We start from the raw sequence: 18,302 nt of genomic DNA on the forward strand, positions 1-18,302 counted from the left end.
GCTTGGCTAAGGCAAAAGGAGGCTCCCTGGCTGCCCTGCTCCCCTCGGGCTGAGGTGCTGAGAGCTCTGCAGCCCCTGCTGCCATCCCATCTGCCCAGGCCAGCACAAGAGCCCCAGCCTTGGGGCCCTCCAGAGCTGCTCCTGCTCCAGGCCCAGGGCCCATCCCAGAGCTGGGGCAGCCACAGAGCTGTGCCCATTTCTGGTCATTGCTGCTCTGATGGGGATGGATCCTCAGCACCTTGGAGGTTGTTGATGAATTTTACTACTCCAGAGGCCTCTTCTTTCTTGACTTCTTCAGTTCAGGAATTCAGTGGGAAAAGCTCATAAACATTTGTTCAAGACACCCAAACAAGAAAGACCTCTGGGAATAATTGGAGTTTTCAATTCTTCTGTAGTTAATTAGACAGATTTCAGAAGTTTACTGAAAGTGAATATACTATATTGAAAACAATGCAGAGAGAACTGGTTTGCCCTGTTTCCTTTTCCTGTTTGTAGATTGATATCATCAATGTCCAATTGATATTGACCCCCAGCACCTTCTAATGCAGTCGGAATAGATATGAAAATCAAGACCCTTCATGGCTGACAATCAATAACACTTTGTCCCCAGCCCCTCCCCACAATTTCCCTCATCCAACTTCTGGCACTCAGAGCAGCTGAGGAATGGAGTCACATCCAGGGGTGTCCCCAGGGCTCAGGACTGGGGCCAAGTCAGTGAAATCTCTTTACTGCTGATCTGGACGAGGCCATCGAGGGCACCCTCAGTCAGTTCCCAGATGAGCCCAAGCTGGGTGGGAGTGTGGCTGGGCTGGAGGGCAGGAAGCTCTGCAGAGGGATCTGGACAGGCTGGAGCCATGGGCCCAGGACAATGGGATGAGGTTCACCAAGGCCAAGGGCTGGGTCCTGCCCTGGGTTCATAACCACCCCAAATCCCCGGCCGTGCCCTGCCCCTGATCCCCACAGCCTGTCCTGTTTCCTTCATCCCTGCATTGCCAGGGACCTTCTGGGACAAGGCAACTCTGCTCTGGGGATGGAGGGAGGTCCAAGTGCCACCACTGGAGTGGGAACCACAGCTCATCAGGTTTGTGTCCAATGGGGGTCAGGAACTGGTGAGACTCAGAGGCACATAAAGTTTCTCTTCATGGCCAACAGACCATAGTTGAACAGGACACAATTTAATAACAATCACACTCTTCCCTGAGCTATGTGCAACGTCCCAGCAGTGTCTGATGAGTCCACCATGCACAAATGATTTCCATACTAGTATTGATTTTAGACAAACGTGGTTCTGTGGTAGATATAACCACAATTAAGTTCTTGTATCAGGATGCTCATCCTGGCAAAACAGCTCAAACAATTCTTGATTTGCAAAGCTTTCAGTGGTGGATGGAGAAGGGAGGTCAGGCTGCTTTTGGTGTTGAGGAAATGCTGAAACCAGCCTGACTAATTTCGTCTTCTCATGGCCTGGCTGATCTCCCCTCTTTCCCCTTCCACCCATTGGCTTTTGTCTCCCACCAGGCCCCCCGGTGAAGAGCCTGGCTCTGTGTTCTCCATCCCTTCCTCGCTGGCACTGCCAGGCTGGGATGAGGAGCCCCTCAGCTTTCCTTGCTCTGGGCTGGACAAGCCCAGCTCCCTCAGCCTCTGCTCACAGCCCAAGGGCTCCAGCCACAGCTTGGAGGCCCTTCCCTAAGCCTGCTCCAGCTGCCAGGTATCTTTCCTGCCCTGGGGAACCCAACCCAGGCCACAGGGACCTGGATAATCCACGTCCTTGATGCCCTGGTCACACAGCCCTGGCCCCTTTTCCCCATGTCAGGCTCTGGGCTGGATCCTGTGGAACATCCTTTGGTGGAGGCTGTGGCTGCAGGTGAACTGGGGGGATAGCGGGGGACAGGGACCCCGCTGGGCATGAACAGCATTGGACTTGTTGGGAGAAACTGTGAGGGGGAGCTGGGGAGGAGTGACCAACCCAGTGACCTCACACAGCCCTCCTGGGATGTCACACAGCCCCTCTGTGATGTCACAGCTCATTCTCTAATGTCACACAGCTGGTCTCTGATGTCACAGCCAACTCTGTGATGTCATAGTCTGCTCTGTGATATCAGACCTCTGCCCTGTGATGTCACAGAGGCAGTCGATGATGCTGTAGCTGCTCAATGACCTCACATAACCCTCTCTGTGATGTCATAGCCCACTCTGTGACCTCATGTTACCAGATGATAAATTGTCTCCACCAGGTGAGCTAACACCTGGAGCTTGTTCTCCAAAAACCCAGGCCTATGGAAACCACACAATGCCCATTGTGAGAGAAGGGGAACTGGAAGTTCACCAGCCTCAGTGTCATGCCAGCTCAGCCAGACCGACTGGAACATTGGGGTCCCCGGCCACCAAGGATCACCAGAGAGACCCCCAGGACAGAAGAATGCATGGGTAAAGGGGAGGGGAAATATGTTAATGATTTGGGGGAAATTATTATTGTCTGTGTGTTTAGTCCAGGACAATCAATGAATATGTGTACAAAATACAGAATATGAACAGAAACTTTCCTGCATTCAGCATGCTCCGCTTTTGGAGGAGCTATCCCCCGCGCATCCAGCTGAATAAAGAATGCTGCTTCTTAATGCTGTATTGGTGTGAAGGAGTTTTCTGTTTTACCAAATTTTTGGAAAGACTCCCAAGGAATGTTCTGTCTCCTGCTGTTCCCAAACAGAGAAGGGCTGGTGGCAGATGTGGGGGTCGGAGGCTGCCTGGGGCACAAGTGACCATGAAATAATCAAGTTTTCAATGTTCTGTGAAAGAAGGAGGGGTAGCAACAAAACTTCCATACTGGAATTAGGAAGGGTAGACTTTGGCCTATTTAGGATGCTGATTTGGGGAGTACCGAATCAGGTACTGATTTTTTTTAAGGGAAACAGCCCTTAAAAACAAAGGGGTCCAGGGAGAATGGACACATTTCAAGAAAGTAATCTTAAGGGGGAAGGAGCAGCCTGTCCCAGTGTGGCAAAAGATGAGCTGGTGAGGAAAATGACTGCCCTGATTGCCCATGGAGCTTTTGTGGGAACTGAAGGGAAAGAAGAGGATGCATCAACTTTGGACAGAATGTCAGGCAACTTAGAAAGTGTTTGAGGATTTTCAATATTAGGACAGGTTGTCCTCAGGACAAGAGTTCTCCTGAGCTGGCAGATGTGCACAGGGAGCAGAACAGGCCCCTGTAATCCAGGAGGAAGCAGCTGGTGACCTGCTGAGCACTCAGATGCTCAGAGGTGTATGGGATCAGATGGGATCCATCCTAGGGGGATGAGGGAGCTGGTGGATGAGCTCCCCAAGCTGCTGTCCATCATTTACCATCAGTCCTGGCTCACCAGGGAGGTGCCAGAGGACTGGAGGTGCCAGTGTGAGCCCATCCCCAAGAAGGGCTGGAAGGAGGATCTGGGGAACTCCAGGCCTGTCAGCCTGACCTCGGTGCCCAGCAAGGTTCTGGAACAGATCACCTTGAGTGCCATCACAGGGCACCCACAGGATGGCCGAGGGATCAGAGCCAGCCAGCGTGGATTTCAATACATGCATTGATGATCTGGATGAGGGGACTGAGTCCAACATCAGCAAAGTTGCAGATGAAACGAAGCTGGGTGTGAGTGTGGAAGTGCTGGAGGGTAGGAGGGCTCTGCAGAGGGCCCTGGACAGGCTGGATCCAGGGCCCAAATCCAACAAGGTGAGGTTTAACAAGTCCAAGTGCTGGGTCCTGCACTTTGGCCACAACAACCCCTGCAGTGCTAGAGGCTGGGGACAGAGTGGCTGGACAGCAGCCAGGCAGAAAGGGACCTGCAGGGACTGATGGACAGTAGGCTGGACATGAGCCAGCAGTGTGCCCAGGTGGCCAAGAAGGCCAATGGCTCCTGGCCTGAATCAGGAATGGTGTGGCCAGCAGGAGCAGGGCAGTGATTCTTCCCCTGTGCTGGACACTGATTGGGCAGCACCTTGAGTGCTGTGTCCAGTTCTGGGCCCCCAATTTGGGAAGGACATGGAGGGGCTGGAGCATGTCCAGAGAAGGGCAACAAGGCTGGTGAGGGGTGTGGAGCACAAGTCCTGTGAGGAGCACCTGAAGGAGCTGGGGTTGCTTATCCTGGAGAAGAGAAGGCTCAGGGGAGACAAGGCGGTGTCAGGGCACAGGTTGGACTTGATGATCTCCAAGGACATTTCCAGCCTTACTGATTCTTTGATTCTCTGAAACCACCCTTGGAGCAGTTGCAGGAGGAGCCCTGGGCCTCCTCTTCAGAAGCTGCAGCAGCCCAGGTCCCTCAGCTTCTCCTCAGAGCCCCAAAGCCCATCCTGTCAGTCCTGCAGAGCCTCTGCAGCTCCTCCTCCTTGCCCAGAACAGGGAGCCCCACAGGCAGACACAGCAGCCCAGATGTGCCCCCCTGGCCTGGGCTGCCTCTGGCAAGGGAGCAGCACCAGGCACTGCAGGAGCCTGCAGACAATTCCTGCAGCAATTGTGGGATGATCCTGCTCCCCAAGGGATGTTCCCATGGTGTCAAGTCAGGAACTGCAATGGGGAGTGGGGCCAGAGAGGAGAGGGCAAATAGGGATGGGCTGTTTGCAAGGGAAGGAACAGGGGTGGGCAAGAGGAAGAAATTTGTATCAGGAAGAGTAAAGAAAGCAAAGGAGAAGCCAAGGAAATGCTCAGGGCAGTTTGGAGGTGCCTGCCAGGCAACCCTGGCTCTGAGCAACAGCATCTGCAGCGGGACAGGACACTCCCAGCTGATGGGAACAAACTTTCTGGCTGACTGCAGAGGCCAGGACAAAGCTAAGTGGTTTCCCTGGCGTCCCCCAGCCCTTCCTGGCCCCAGGGGCTGATGGCATTTGTGCTCCCTCAGGTTCATGTCCCCACAGCACGAGCATGGGGGTGCTCCTGCCTGCTGTGTACAATGCAAACAGGGGCTCCTGAGCCAGCACTGCCGTGTCTGTGCCTGCAAGGATGTGGCACCTGTGTGAGCTGGGGGAGAGGCCAGGGCTGCAGAGGGGGAATGTTGCTGGCAGCTCCATGAGGACGCTCTGGGACGCTGCCCTGGGCTGTCCAGCGCACTGGGGATGGATCAGCCCCTGCTCTGCTGCTCCTTCCCGTCTCCCCCAGGGCCCTTGCAGAGCACCAGCCGTGCTGTTTGCCCCCAGCCTGCCCATGGCCAGCCTGGGGCTGCTCACAGGGATTTTCTGTGCTGAGCATTGGTCTGGCTGTGTCCTTGAGAGAGCCTGGGCAAGGAGCCTGGAGCCCCCAGGCCCTGGCCTGAGGCGTCAGCACTGCCCCAGCAGTGCCCATGACCTGTCCCTGCTGCAGCCCCGGCACTGCCACCCCCAGGACTGTGCCCGGCCCCGAGAGCACTCAGGCCCTGCAGCAACACCAGGACAACCAGGGCAGCGGGGCAGGGCCACAGGAGCAGCACTGGCAACACCAAGTGCTGCTGCTGCTGGGCACAGCTGCTGTGCCAGCACTGATCTGCCCCCAGCTCTGCACACAGACATTGCTGCTGCAGCTCCAGAGAAGGCAACAAAAGGGGGATCTCCAGTGAAAACTCTGCTGGGAGATCCTTTCATTCATTTAAAGTGGCTGAGAGCACAGCTCCTCCTTGACACAGTCTGGAGCCTCAGCAAAGGTGGAGAGAAACAAAATGAGAAATGGCACAAGCAATGGCATTTCTTTGTGGACAACATTAAAAAACCAAATCAGAGGAATAAAAAGAAGAAACCAACCTCAAAACCCAACAAGAAATATCAAAGATTAATTTTATTACACATGATTTGCAGAAATAGGCCGTAAGTCTACTGTTTCTGAAATCGTCCAGTGATCAGTCTCCACAGTTGCAGCCTTGAGCTCCTGGTTCCTCAGGCTGTAGATGAGGGGGTTGAGGGCTGGAGGCACCACCAAGTACAGAACTGACAGGGCCAGATCCAGGGATGGGGAGGAGATGGAGGGGGGCTTCAGATAGGCAAATGTGCCAGTGCTGAGAAAGAGAGACAGGACGGCCAGGTTAGGGAGGCAGGTGGAAAAGGATTTGTGCTGTCCCTGCTCAGAGGGGATCCTCAGCAGAGCCCTGAAGATCTGCACATAGGAGAAAACCATGAACACCAAACAGGCAAAAGCTAAGAAGGTAGTGAAAACAGAAACCCCGAGTTCCCTGAGGAAGAAATATGAGCAGGAGAGCTTGAGGATCTGTGAGATTTCACAGAAGAACTGGCCCAGGGCATTGCCCTGGCACAGGGGCAGGGAAAATGTATTGGCCGTGTGCATGAGAGCATTGAGAAAGGCACTGGCCCAGGCAGCTGCTGTCATGTGGGCACAAGCTCTGCTGCCCAGGAGGGTCCCATAGTGCAGGGGTTTGAAGATGGACACGTAGCGGTTGTAGCACATGATGGTCAGGAGGGAAAACTCTGCTGAGATGAAGAGAAACAGAAACAGCTGAGTAGCACATCCTGTGTAGGAGATGGTGCTGGTGTCCCAGAGGGAATTGTGCATGGCTTTGGGGACAGTGTTGCAGATGGAGCCCAGGTCGCTGAGGGCCAGGTTGAGCAGGAAGAAGAACATGGGCATGTGCAGGTGGTGGCCGCAGGCTCCGGCGCTGATGATGAGGCCATTGCCCAGGAGGGCAGCCAGGGAGATGCCCAGCAAGAGGCAGAAGTGCAGGAGCTGCAGCTGCCGCGGGTCTGCCAGTGCCAGCAGGAGAAGTGGCTGATGGAGCTGCTGTTGGACATTTTTTCACTCTGGGAGTCATGGACTATTGAAAGAAGATATTGACAAGCTGGGAGAGATTTCATTGTGTCATTCCTATGATTTTTTTATTAAGAATCCCCTCAAAAATACTTCACTTTTTTGGCTGAACTTTGCTCAGCCTTTTTTCTCTGAGCTCAGGTTTGTGCTGCTGCCTCATCTTTGACACTGCTCTCAGCCTGAACCCTGGGGAGCCCAGAGGGAAAACAGGGCTCCCTGTGCCCCAGTGCAGTGAGACCTGCTGGTCCCACACAGGTGCCCTTTGCTCATTTCACCTTCCTCTATTTCAGAGTGATCCTACTTCCAATGTGCTTGAAAAATAATGTGGCCTTTTTGAAGACTTCAGTTTCATTGTCAGCATCTCTAATCTTTTCTACATTTCCCTGTGCAGCTGTAAATGGAGGGGTACCAAGGGTTGGTCTGGCTCTCTGCTTTTTTTGTCAGTGCTACCCAGAGTGATTTTGTGACGGGAAACTCAGACTTTTTGTCAAAGGCATCATGATTAGCAGATCTTGAAATGCTCCCTTGACTCCTCATTGTCTCTGCTGGACCCCGCATCCAAGAGCCAAACCCAGCCCCTTCTCTGCCTTTCCTCCCCCTGCCCCAGGGGCTGGCAGAGCCAGGGTGGCACAGGTGACCTTTGGGCTTTGCAGGGCTCAGGCACAAGGGCCGTGACAGAGCCAGGGTTGAGGTCACACTCTGTGGGCTGGGGCAGAGCCCAGCCAGAAATGAGCCCTGAGGCAGCAGCTCTGCAGTGCTGGCCACCAGGCCGGCTTGACAAGGGAGGCTTCTGGCCATGCCCTGCAAGCAGCTGCTGCTGCCAAGGTGCCTTTGGTGCCTCAGGCTCTCCCTGGCACAGCTCCCAGCACGGCACTCTGCCCTTGTGCCCGAGGCCTTCCCTGTACTGGGGCTGGCCTGGGGCTTTTCCTGCAGCAGGACCTGCCCTGCTCCTGGCACAGGAAAGGCAGTTCCTGCTGGAGCAGGAGGCTCAGCCTGCAAAGGGCTCAAACAACTCCAGCAAGGCTCTGTTTGCAAAGCCCCCAGTGGGAAATAAAGGAGGGGGGTCGTGCTGCTTTTGGGGTAAATAATGCTGAAACCAGCCTGATTCCTCCATCCCTAAATTCCACATCCTCAGAGGGAGCTGAAGCTGTGTCAGGGCTGGAAAAATCCCCAGAGAAAGGAACAACCACGTGACACCACTGAGAGCTTCTGCAGAGCTGCTGAGCTGGCTCAGCCTGGGTACATCTGACCAACAGGGCAGCACTTCAGACTAGAAAAGCCCCATCCTAAATTTTAATGGCACTGTCTCCTGACATTTCCCTTCTTGGGGGCTGTGGAGATTCCTCCCTGCAGTGGAGACACCCCTCAAGGTCACTGCTCCAGGCTGAGCCTGAGATTTGCCCATGGTGGTTGGTCTGGGGGAGTGACATCAATCTCTGCTTAAGAACTGGTTTTTGTTTAATACAATTGCTTCAAAATTTAACACAATGGCCTCCTGTTTCAGCCTGAGTGTCCCTGCAGAAGAACAGGGCACCTTTCAGGCAGTTCCAGAAGCTCCGGGTTCTCATTTCATGAGAAATCTGGGATGCAAATGGCCTTGTAAGAAGGATAAAAGCAGAAGCAATGGACTAGAAATAATTAGAAAAAAATACCCTTCTTCCAGACAAAGTTCACCAAGTCATTCCCTGCATTTTTCCTTTTCAAATTCTTTCTGTCACCTGCTCTCAGATGTCCAGCTTGTCCTGGTGCTTATCATGAACTGACTGTGCTCTTGATTTATACCAGTGCAGGAGATGTAGAATCACCCAAACTGAACACAGAAACAAACAACCTCTGTCAGCCCATTTTCATCTTCTAGATCACTTTCCAGGTGTCCATGGAGATGTGGGAATGATTATCACACAACTCTCCATTTCTGGCTGCAGGCTCTGGAGATTCTTTCTCTGCATTGTCAGGCTTGTATTCTCTAACAAGTCCTGGTTCCACCTCCTGTTTTCCAAGGCTGGAACAGTCACAATGAAAACCTCACCAGTGGCACAACTGCCCAGCTCACCAGGAAAAGAAAGAATAAGCTGTCAAGTTCTCCAAACCTTTGTCCTGCTTGGCTGCAAGAGTCCTGCTGCACACACGGTGGAAAGCCAAGAAAAGCTGCAGTTGGTGGCACATCTTGTGACAGGAGCTCAACCTCGTTCTCCAGGAAAGGTTCTTGAGAAGAGCAGACAGGACTGTGGACAAGATTCCAGGAAAACTTAAACAGCTTTCCAGAAGTGAAATGAAAATTGGAAGAAACAATCCAATATGTTTTCCTCCATTTATTTCTCTGCTCCCTTTTTCCATCTTGCACTACTTCTCCATTGCATGAATTCCAAATGCATCTCACCTCTCAGATTGGTGACTTAGTGAGCTCTAGACACTCTAAAATACCATGAGCTACATACAGTTTGCCTTCCAATTTTTGCTGGAAAGCAGTGCTGGACCCTTAAGCACAGGGCCAGGGCCAGGGAATCCTCCAGCCAGGCAATGTGCCCTGATAGGGTTTGATCCTCAGCAGGGACAATGCACAGCATCGACCGAGAGAATTCCTCTGCCACTGTGCAGGAGTCCAGACTCTGGGTCTGGGCTGAACAGGGCAAAGTTTCCGTGTTTGGACAGGCTCAGGGGCTGCCCTGGGGAGCGCGGGGCTGGACGCAGGGGCGAGCGGGCAACGACCAAATGGACACGGGAACAAACGGCCCCGGAGCTTCAGTTGCAGCGGCAGCAGCGGCAGCAGTGAAAGCAGCGAAAGAAGCAGCTTTGTCGAGTCCCTCTTGCATCTCCTCTCCCTTTCGCGCTGTCGCCTCCTCTCTCAGTCTCCCTCTCCCCCTGTGGGGCCGGGCCATGCCCCCGGCCCCGGGCGGGGCTGCCCCGTCCCCGCCCCCGGCCGTCCCGCTGCGGTCTCGGCTCCGCCCGGCTCTGGCTGTGCTGGCGGTGGCGCTGCTGGGCGGGCATCAGTGCCTGGGGCTGGGGCGGCATCGCCGCCCTTTGGCTCCGCCTGGCCGGAGCCTGGCCCCAGCCCCGGCTCCTCCCGGGCCCCGCGGAGGACACAGGCGGCGCGGCCGCTCCCGCCGCCTCCGCTGCGGCTTCCCCGGCCCGAGCTCCGCCGCTCGGCAGCGCGGCCGCCGGCCCCGAGCCGCCGCTGTCCCGTTGCCAGGAGCGAACGCCTGGGGATGGCCGGCCCGGGGCGCTCGGGGGGCGCTCGGGGGCCGCTCCTGGCCGCGGGCCGAGCGCTGACAGCCGCGTCCCGCCCGCAGGGAAGGCGCAGGAGGCCCTGCAGGAGCGGTACCGGCTGGGTTCGCTGCTGGGCAGCGGCGGCTTCGGCAGCGTCTTCGCGGCCACGCGGCTCTCGGACGGCGCCCCGGTGAGCGGCGGGGCCGGCAGTGGGCGCAGGAGGAGGAGGAGGAGCAGGAGGAGGAGGGGGATGGGGTTGGGCTAGGCGGGGGGCGAGCTGAACCCGCTGCTCTCCCTTGCTCGCGGGTGGCCATCAAAAGGGTGCCGCGGGATCACATCCGGCACTGGGGCGAGCTGGTGAGTGAGCGGGGCCAGCGGCAGAAGCCGGGCCGTGCCGGGCGGGGATGAGCCGGGGCCCGGCAGGGTGGGAGCTGCCGGGAGCCCTGCAGGGAGAGCAGGCGTGGGCTGAGCGGGGCATGCAGAGCATCCCGGGCTGGCTGATGGGTTTCCCAGCCCCGGCACGGCCTCAGCCCCACTGACGGCATCGCGCTCCTCCCGCAGCCCGATGGCACCAGCGCACCCCTGGAGATCGTGCTGCTGGCCAAGGTGTCCTCTGGCTGCGCTGGTGTCATTCAGCTCCTGGAGTGGCTTGAGCTCCCCGACAGTTTCTTGCTGGTGCTGGAGCGTCCGGAGCGGTGCCAGGACCTGTCGGGTTTCCTGGCGGAGCGGAGGTTCCTGCCGGAGGAGGAGGCGCGGGGGCTGTTCCGCCAGGTGCTGGAGGCCGTGCGGCACTGCACCAGCTGCGGGGTCCTGCACAGGGACATCAAGCCCCAGAACATCCTGCTCGACCTGGCCACTGGGCAGCTGAAACTGATCGACTTTGGCTGTGGTGCCTTCCTCCAAGACACAGCCTACACCCAGTTTGCAGGTGAGCCCTGCCAGGGGATGCTGGATTAATGCTGGAGCCAAGTTGATTTGAGTAGGGGTGTGAGGGGGTCCAGCTCCCAGCCCTGCTGACAGCCTTCAGCACCCACTGTGCCCTGGGCTGGGGCTGGAGCTGAGGCAGCCAGCCTGACAAAAACCCCCATGGGGGTAGCAGAGAGGGCGGTCTGACCCCGTGCCCTGGACGGTTTGGTGTGCAGGCGAGGAAGGGCTTAGACTGCTCTGCTCCCCTTGTTTGCCTTGGCTTGTTAACATTTTTGGGGGGCTGTGCAGGTAGGTAGTCGAGTGGGTTTCTCCACCAGTGGATGAGTTTTTCTTTTGTGTGTCATGATTGGGCCTTCCCAGGGTTTCTGCTGCCCTCTTCCAGCACCAGTGGCTTCTTTTCCAGCCCCGAGTCTGTACACAAGTCCCAGGTGCTGGTGAGAGGGCAGCGGTCACCCCGTGTGCCACTGGGGCAGCCCCCACATGCCCAGGGGTGCTGGGGCCAGGCTCTGGGAGCAGCAGCATCCCCCTGCTGAACTCTGTCTGTGTTCCACAGGAACCCTGTCCTACAGCCCACCAGAGTGGATCCACCACCAACGCTACCACTGCGAGGCAGCCATCTGGTCCCTGGGCCTCCTGCTGTACCACCTGGTCATGGGCAAGCACCCGTTCAGGAGGGGCCAGGAGATCATCTGGGGGCAGATCTTGTTCCCACGACGGCTCTCTCAAGGTGGATCCTCATCTCTGGCCACGGGGGCAATACCAGTGCTGGGAGACAGCAGCAGCTTGTGGGCATCCTGCTCTGGCAGCTGCTGAGGAGATGGCACATGTCCTGCTCTCCTCCAATCAGAGAATACATGGGGAAGTTTAGGCCCAGCTCTACACACATCCATCATGGGCACACCCATCATGGCCTGGGCATGGGAACTGACTGGTGATTTCTGGTTTCTCTCCCCAGAGTGCCAGGATGTCATTAAGAGGTGTTTGTCCATGCAGCCCTTGGACAGGCTGTCCTTAGAAGAGCTTTTCTGCGATCCTTGGGTGCAGGGTGTTCCTCTGCCCTAGAAGATGGGAGAGTTCCACGTGCACAGTTGGATCCAGGGGCCTGGCAGGTATCAGCTCCACACATCTCTTTGCAATCAGTGACAAAGCCAACCAGACAGGTTTTGTTCTGCCTGTAGCTCTGAGCAGGGGTCAGCAGAAGGGAACATGCAGCTCTTGGGCTGGAGCTGAGCTAGAGACCTGGTGTGGCAAGCACTGGTGGCTACCATCTGAGCTGGTTTTGCTTGTCCTGGTTCACTGACCGCTGAAGCCCTGGGCAGAACCCTGACAGCCTGGTCTGGCCCCAGGGAAGGAGAAAGAGCCCCTGGAGAAGCTGTACCCAGTGGGGCTGCTGCTGGAGACACCAAGGACAACTTCAAGGACGACAATGTCTTACTTGGCCTGGCCAGCTGAAGATGATGGACTTTGATTCTGGCACCTTCTCCATAGCCAGGCTCCACAGGGAATTTGCAGATGAGTCCACACGCAGGGGGATGCTCCCAGATTTGGGCATTGCACAGCCTGGCCGGGAACCAAAGGTTCCCCTTTGCTGGGGCAGATGCAGCTGATCCTTCAGTTGGCTGCCAGGCTGCTTTTGGCAGGGCTCGGGGCATGGGCTGGGGTGGGTACGAAATGGGAGTGGGCTCCTGGCCCTGCCAACAGCCCCCACCACCCACCATGCCCCAGGCTGGGGCTGGGGCTGGGGCAGCCAGCCCGACACAAACAAACCCCCATGGTGGGAGCAGAGGTGGGACTCCAGAACCTGTGCAGGGGCTGATTTGCTTTGCAGGCAAGGAAGAGCTTGGGCTGCTCCACTGCCCTTGTTTGCTTTGGGATCACCATGGGGGGCAGTGCAGTGGGGGAATGGCGAAAGCCTGGGCCTCCCTCACCTGTGGGTGGGTTTTCCTGGCATGCAGGGCTCGGGCCTTTCTCAAGCCCCTGACAGAGGTAAGATTTCTGACCTTTTTTCTTGTTTTCCTTTTTGTCTATAATATATTTTCAATAATTTGTTGTGTGTTTTTCTAGAGGAAGCGTCCTCTAGGTGGGGTCCAGTCTGGATGGGGAAGTGCTTGGGAGCAGCTGCGGCATGGATGGGCCGTGCCCTTGGAGAAGGCTGAGGACATCATTTGGGACCAGCTTTTCTTCGAGCGGTGGATGGCGTCAGGTGGGTCCCGTCTTCTTGGCATGGTGGGATCAGAGCTTTGGGGAGATGGCAGCGAGCACAGGAGCATCCTGCTCCGGGCACCTGCTGAGGGCTGGATGTGCCGTGGCTGGCTGCAGGCTGGGCACATGTCCTGTCCTCCTGCTCTGCTGCCAAAGGCAGCTCTGGGCACTGTTCTGGGCATGGCCTGGGCACCGCGGGTGGCTGGGACAAGGGGACAGGAGCCTTCAGCTGACGGGCGCTATCTGGTTTCCCTCCTTGCACCCGGGCTCTGTGGGTGCTGAGGCTGCTCTGGGCTCTGCCAGGGCTCTGCTGGAGCTCAGCACCGGGCCAGAATCAGCCAAAGAAGAAATGGTCTGACCTGCAGTACAGACTTGCTTGAGCATTTCAGCAACACAGCTCAAATGTTTTTAGAGTGTACACCTCCCAAGGAAAACATGACACCACCCAAAAAATAAACTTGTTCAATAGCTTCTGAAATGAAATCAATCTGGGATAACCCCAAATGACATTTTGCAGCTTGCTCAAGCAAGTTTCTCTGAACTGTTCTCTCTCCCACCTGCCTTTTACTTCCCATCTGCTCCCTCTTTTCCCCCAGTGAGTTCCCAGCCCATGGTAGTCTCCATCACACTGTTGCCTTCCTTGGTGCCCCTCACCACGAGGAAGGCCGAGCCCCTGGCTTAGGGACTCATCCTGTCACTGGCTGAGGAGCAGCAATGTCTCAGAGGTCTGGTAGGCTTTTAGTGTCATTCAGAGCTGCTCTCCAGCCCTCAGCTCTCCTCAATGGTGAGTTCCCACTCCCTTTTCCTCGTCTTTGCAGCTCTGTGAATCCCCTTGAGCCTCCCCACTCTTCTCAGCCCATGCACCCACCTCAGTTAGGCTGAGGCTGAAGCTTCTTTGTCTCCTCTGGCACACCAGTCCAGTCCCAGAGCACAACACACAACAATGCACTCCGGGCTGGAGCAGCTGCCCTGCAGCTCTGGCTTGGCTCTTTGTGGCAAGGGAATGCTCCCTGTTTGCAGCTGTCCCTGCAGGATGGCCCCAGGGCAGAGCCCAGCCGGGCTCCCATTGCAGCCCTGAAGCTTGGGGCAGACAGTGGTCCCAGAGCTGAGGTTCACGGGGAGCACCTGGAGCTGTGGCTTGCAGTCAGTGTTGGCAAATGTTGTGTTTTCATCTCCTGCAGCCTGTAGGGAAAGCAACCTGTGCTGCCAGGCCTGTGTGTGCCAGGCCTGTGTGTGCCAGGGGCTCTTGGATGTCTCTGTACCCATGGACAGAAGGCTCTGTGTGTGCCAGGGGCTCTTGGATGTCTCTGTACCCATGGACAGAAGGCCCTGTCTGGGCCAGGGTTTCCATAATGTCTCTGTACCCATGGGTATAGAATAGCATGGACAGTGACAGTGTCAGTCGTGTTGCTTGCACGCTCCTTCCTTTGCATACAAGACACATCCATGCACACCCCCATGTACAGATACATTAAAAGGACAGGGAGGGAGAGAGATTTCCCACAGAGCTCTAACTTTGGCATAACTCACCTTGTAATCTGGCGGCCAGGGGATTTTTTCCCCAGCTCTGTGTGAGAAGGTGTCCAGGAGCTGAAGGAGCAGCATTTAGAAGCAGTTTCAGGATTTCTAGGCAGGAAGTGGAGCTGACCACCATCCACGTAACTCACCGTATTCATCAGGATGTGCTGCTGGTTTTTTAGGAATATGGCCCAATGGAGACATGAGACTTGGAAAAATCCCAGCTCTCTGTGGATTTGTGCAAAGGGGGAGCAGCAGAAACACTTTGTGTCTGCTTTGGGGACACAAGGTCCAAGGAGCTGCGGTGGCAGAGGGTGACCTGGGCTGGTGGCAGGTGAAGTCCTGGTTCATGACATCCCAGAGTGGCACAGGACAAAGCTCCAAGCACCCCCAACCCCACTGATGAAGTCTTTCTGATTCTGCACATCCTATAGGAAAAGCTGCTGTCACACAATGGACTGGGATTTGTAAGTTTCATTTTCAATACTTTAGGTCCCAGTTTCAAACTACAATATTTTTGCCCTCAAGGCACAGTCATGCACAATCCATCTCTCATCCTCCTGTTGCTTCAACTCCAATTAAAAAAAAAATCTTAATATTGGAAACAAAACCCAAAATCTTTAAAAAATGACGCTGAGGTCAGTTCGTAAGATGGATCCAGGCCATCTGAACATGCACAAAGTAAATGAGTTCTCCTTTTAAAAAGATCAATTACCTCTTAATCCAAAGTTACAGAAGATTTTCACTACACATTTGTTTCTTGTTTTTATCTTTCATATTTTTCTCATTTTTGTTTTTAAGCAGATAACATGTCCTGAAAAAGAAATGTACAGCAAAATGAGATACATTTCTGATAAACAATAAAAATATTTACTTTTCTCTGGATACCCTGATGTAAAAAATATAGCAGATATGAGCAGGGGTGTAAAGTGTTTGCTTTGGATTAAGATGGAGTTCAGCACTGCTGACATCCTGATCCAGCCAAGAGTTGCAGAATTCTTTTGCACATCTCGAGCCATGTGTTTGCAGGCACAGCACCTGCAGTGCTGACACACCAGTGCACGTGAATAACTCTGTTACTCCCTCCAGAATTTGGGCTGTGCCCCAGAACGAGGTGCTACAGCCCTTTGCTCCTGGTTCCCGTGGGGAGCAGCTCCCTTCCCTCTGGCTGAGCTGCTCAGGCAGAGCCCGGCAGCTCCTGGCCCTGCAGGGCTGAGGCTTTTCCCCGTTGCTGGGCACAGACTGATGGAGCAGCACTGCTGAACACGGGCACACAGAGGGACCAGCAGCAGCTGCCTTTGGCCACCTGAGGCTCCAAGGCCCAAACTCGGAGCAGACAGGGCTGGGAGAGACTCACAGGCTCCCTGCTGGCTCTGCTGCCCCACTTGTGCCCACCTGGGAGCCCCCAGTGCCAGCAGGGACTTGAGATGGCAGCCCTGGGCTCCTGGAGGTTGTGCAAGGAATGCAGCTGGGGACTCCCTGTCCATGGAGAGCTTCCAGATGGAAAAGGCTGCTGTGCCCAGGCAGTTCCAAGGGCAGAGAAAGGAGGGTCTCGACCACGGGATCTGTGCCAGTCCCACAGTCCTGGGCAGCAGCCACCAAACCCTGGGGGAGCAGAGGGCACAGCAAGAGGGACAAAAGCAGGCAAAGTCAGAGACTGGAGAGAGCCAGACCTGGGAGCAGGAACAGCTGCTCCATTGCACTCTTGGAGAAAGCTCTTGGCTGGTTCAAAGTGCTGAAAGGCGTGAAGGGCAGAGAGGAGGCCACAGCAAACAATGCTCCTGTTTCCACAGCCTCCCCTCTCTGTGTCCCAGAAGAAATTGGATGGATTGTGTTTTTCTCTCCGAGTCGTCTCGTTCAGCATGAGCAGCTGAGCACCAGGAGCTGAAGGAGCTGAAGCCTCAGGCCACAAGAGCTGGGCCAGATGAGACTTTCTGAACAAATGAATGCTGCTAACATGGACCTGGCTGAATGCAGCAGATGGAATCATGGAATCACAGGATCCTTTCTGTTGGAAAAGACCTCTGAGCTCATCCAGTCCAGCTGGTCACCCAGCAGTGTCGAGCCCACCACTAAACCATGTCCCTGAAGTGCCAAGGCCTGGACAACAGCCCTGAGTGAGGCCTGAACAACAGGCCCTGAGCCAAAGGTGACCTCTGGATGAACCTTCCAACCAAAGGTTATCTTTGTATCCGCTCATTAATGAAATATGCATGGTCATTAGCACTGTGATAGATGTATCCACTCATTAGTGAAACATGTATTGGCCTTTCCCTATTTAGAAGCCAGACAAGGACATGAAATCTGACATCTGGCCTTGTCTGGGGCTGAATGGTCAAAGTCACCTCCCTTGGTTCCTCCTTGGGCCCTGGCCAGGCTTTGGGAGGAACCTGAGAGGAGAATGAAACCAGATGTTCCCACTCCAGAAGTGCTGTCAGTTTGTTCGTTCAGCACTGTCAGAGCTGGGCCCTCTCACAGCGAGGTTGGAGCCTCACCTGTGGCTGGAGGCACCTGCAGGAATTCCCAGTGTCCAGGAGTGGCTCTGCAGCCCTTGGCTGTGACAGCTTCCCCAGCTGCTGTGTGGATCTGGGGGATGGCAAAGCCTCAGGGTAACTGGTGCTGGATCTTTCTTAATCACTGCTGCAATCTTTGGTGGTGATGGTTGGGTGCATTGCTGAGCTGCTCCTTTTGTGATTCTTTGCTGCTTTGAGCTACAGTAAATGACACTGATTCCTTCAGTTGATGTCTGTGTCTTTGGTGCTGACCCTGCCCACTGGTAAGACAAAACTGGCACAGTCTGGCCAGATCACCACAAAATGTCACTTTTTGAATGTAAATGTGAGGAATCAGTCCCATCAGAAATTCCCAGATGGGAAGCCCTTCCCTGGAGTTCCCTGGCTGTGGAGTGGGCTGAGGTGGGAGCACCGTGTAAGCAGTGGGGCAGTCGGTTAAAAGAGGCTGAACCCCTGGATGACTTAAAATGCATCCAAAAATTGCATATGGAAGAAGGAAAAGAATTGTGTGTTTGGGAAGACGAGGGTGAGTTTTGTTAATGGCACATTGGAAACAGCACCAACAGAAGGAAGAATTGGTTTTGGAATGCTCCCACATGGAGGGACAGAGGAAGGTTTAAATCTTGAGCTCAGGTTCATTTGTGCAAGTGAACTACAATGTTGTTGTGTGAAAGCTGGGCCCTCTCACAGCAAGGTTGGAGCCTCATTGTCTGCAAAGCTGGCTGCACCTGCAGGAATTCCCAGTGTCCAGGAGTGGCTCTGCAGCCATTGGCTGTGAAAGTGTTAAAAGCACTGTGCCTAGGAATACTTAGGCAAGAATAAGATAAATTGTACCCAATGTGGAAGCTAGCAAAAATTAACCACAAGCTAAAGACACAGGATGAAACTTGGCAAGAAACAGGGAACAAAACTTGCAGAAATGAAGGGCAGAGCTTGCTAAAACCAGTGAGGAAATTGCTGAAACTGCCAACAAGAGACTGCACATGCCTAGAGGAGAAAGGTGAAAAGGGCACAGTGATGAAGACGTCCAGCCTTCATCAGGGGACCACAGAGGAAGACGCGGAGCCTTCCTCAGTGCCACCTCCAGCGTGCACTGTGCCTGCGCCTGGCGTATGCTGATGATTATAATGAGTACTGAGAAATACTTTGCATAACCACACCTTTTCTAGGGCAAACCG

At 55.1% G+C, this 18,302-nt stretch overlaps 1 protein-coding gene across 1 annotated transcript; it reads left to right on the forward strand.

Moving 5' to 3' along the window:
- Positions 1 to 3,517: 3,517 nt before the first annotated feature.
- Positions 3,518 to 16,705, forward strand: LOC128799354 (serine/threonine-protein kinase pim-1-like). The gene is made up of 6 exons (XM_053963698.1): positions 3,518 to 3,650; positions 9,559 to 10,154; positions 10,526 to 10,892; positions 11,445 to 11,618; positions 11,847 to 13,094; positions 16,405 to 16,705. Exons 1-5 carry the CDS (start codon positions 3,518 to 3,520, stop codon positions 11,951 to 11,953), a joined length of 1,377 nt encoding a protein of 458 aa, XP_053819673.1. The 3' UTR covers positions 11,954 to 13,094; positions 16,405 to 16,705.
- The last annotated feature ends 1,597 nt before the right edge of the window (positions 16,706 to 18,302 follow it).

The sequence above is a fragment of the Vidua chalybeata genome, chromosome 24, assembly GCF_026979565.1.
Source record: "Vidua chalybeata isolate OUT-0048 chromosome 24, bVidCha1 merged haplotype, whole genome shotgun sequence".
NCBI classification, from domain to species: domain Eukaryota; kingdom Metazoa; phylum Chordata; class Aves; order Passeriformes; family Viduidae; genus Vidua; species Vidua chalybeata.

What these genes read in the sequence shown, in the direction of transcription:
- LOC128799354 (XM_053963698.1), top strand. Translation starts at nt 3,518, where the DNA reads ATGGCCGAGGGATCAGAGCCAGCCAGCGTGGATTTCAATACATGCATT. An exon ending in GAGTGTGGAAGTGCTGGAGG is followed by an intron (nt 3,651 to 9,558) that starts GTAGGAGGGCTC and finishes AGCTTTGTCGAG; the next exon opens with TCCCTCTTGCATCTCCTCTC. An exon ending in AGCCTACACCCAGTTTGCAG is followed by an intron (nt 10,893 to 11,444) that starts GTGAGCCCTGCC and finishes TGTGTTCCACAG; the next exon opens with GAACCCTGTCCTACAGCCCA.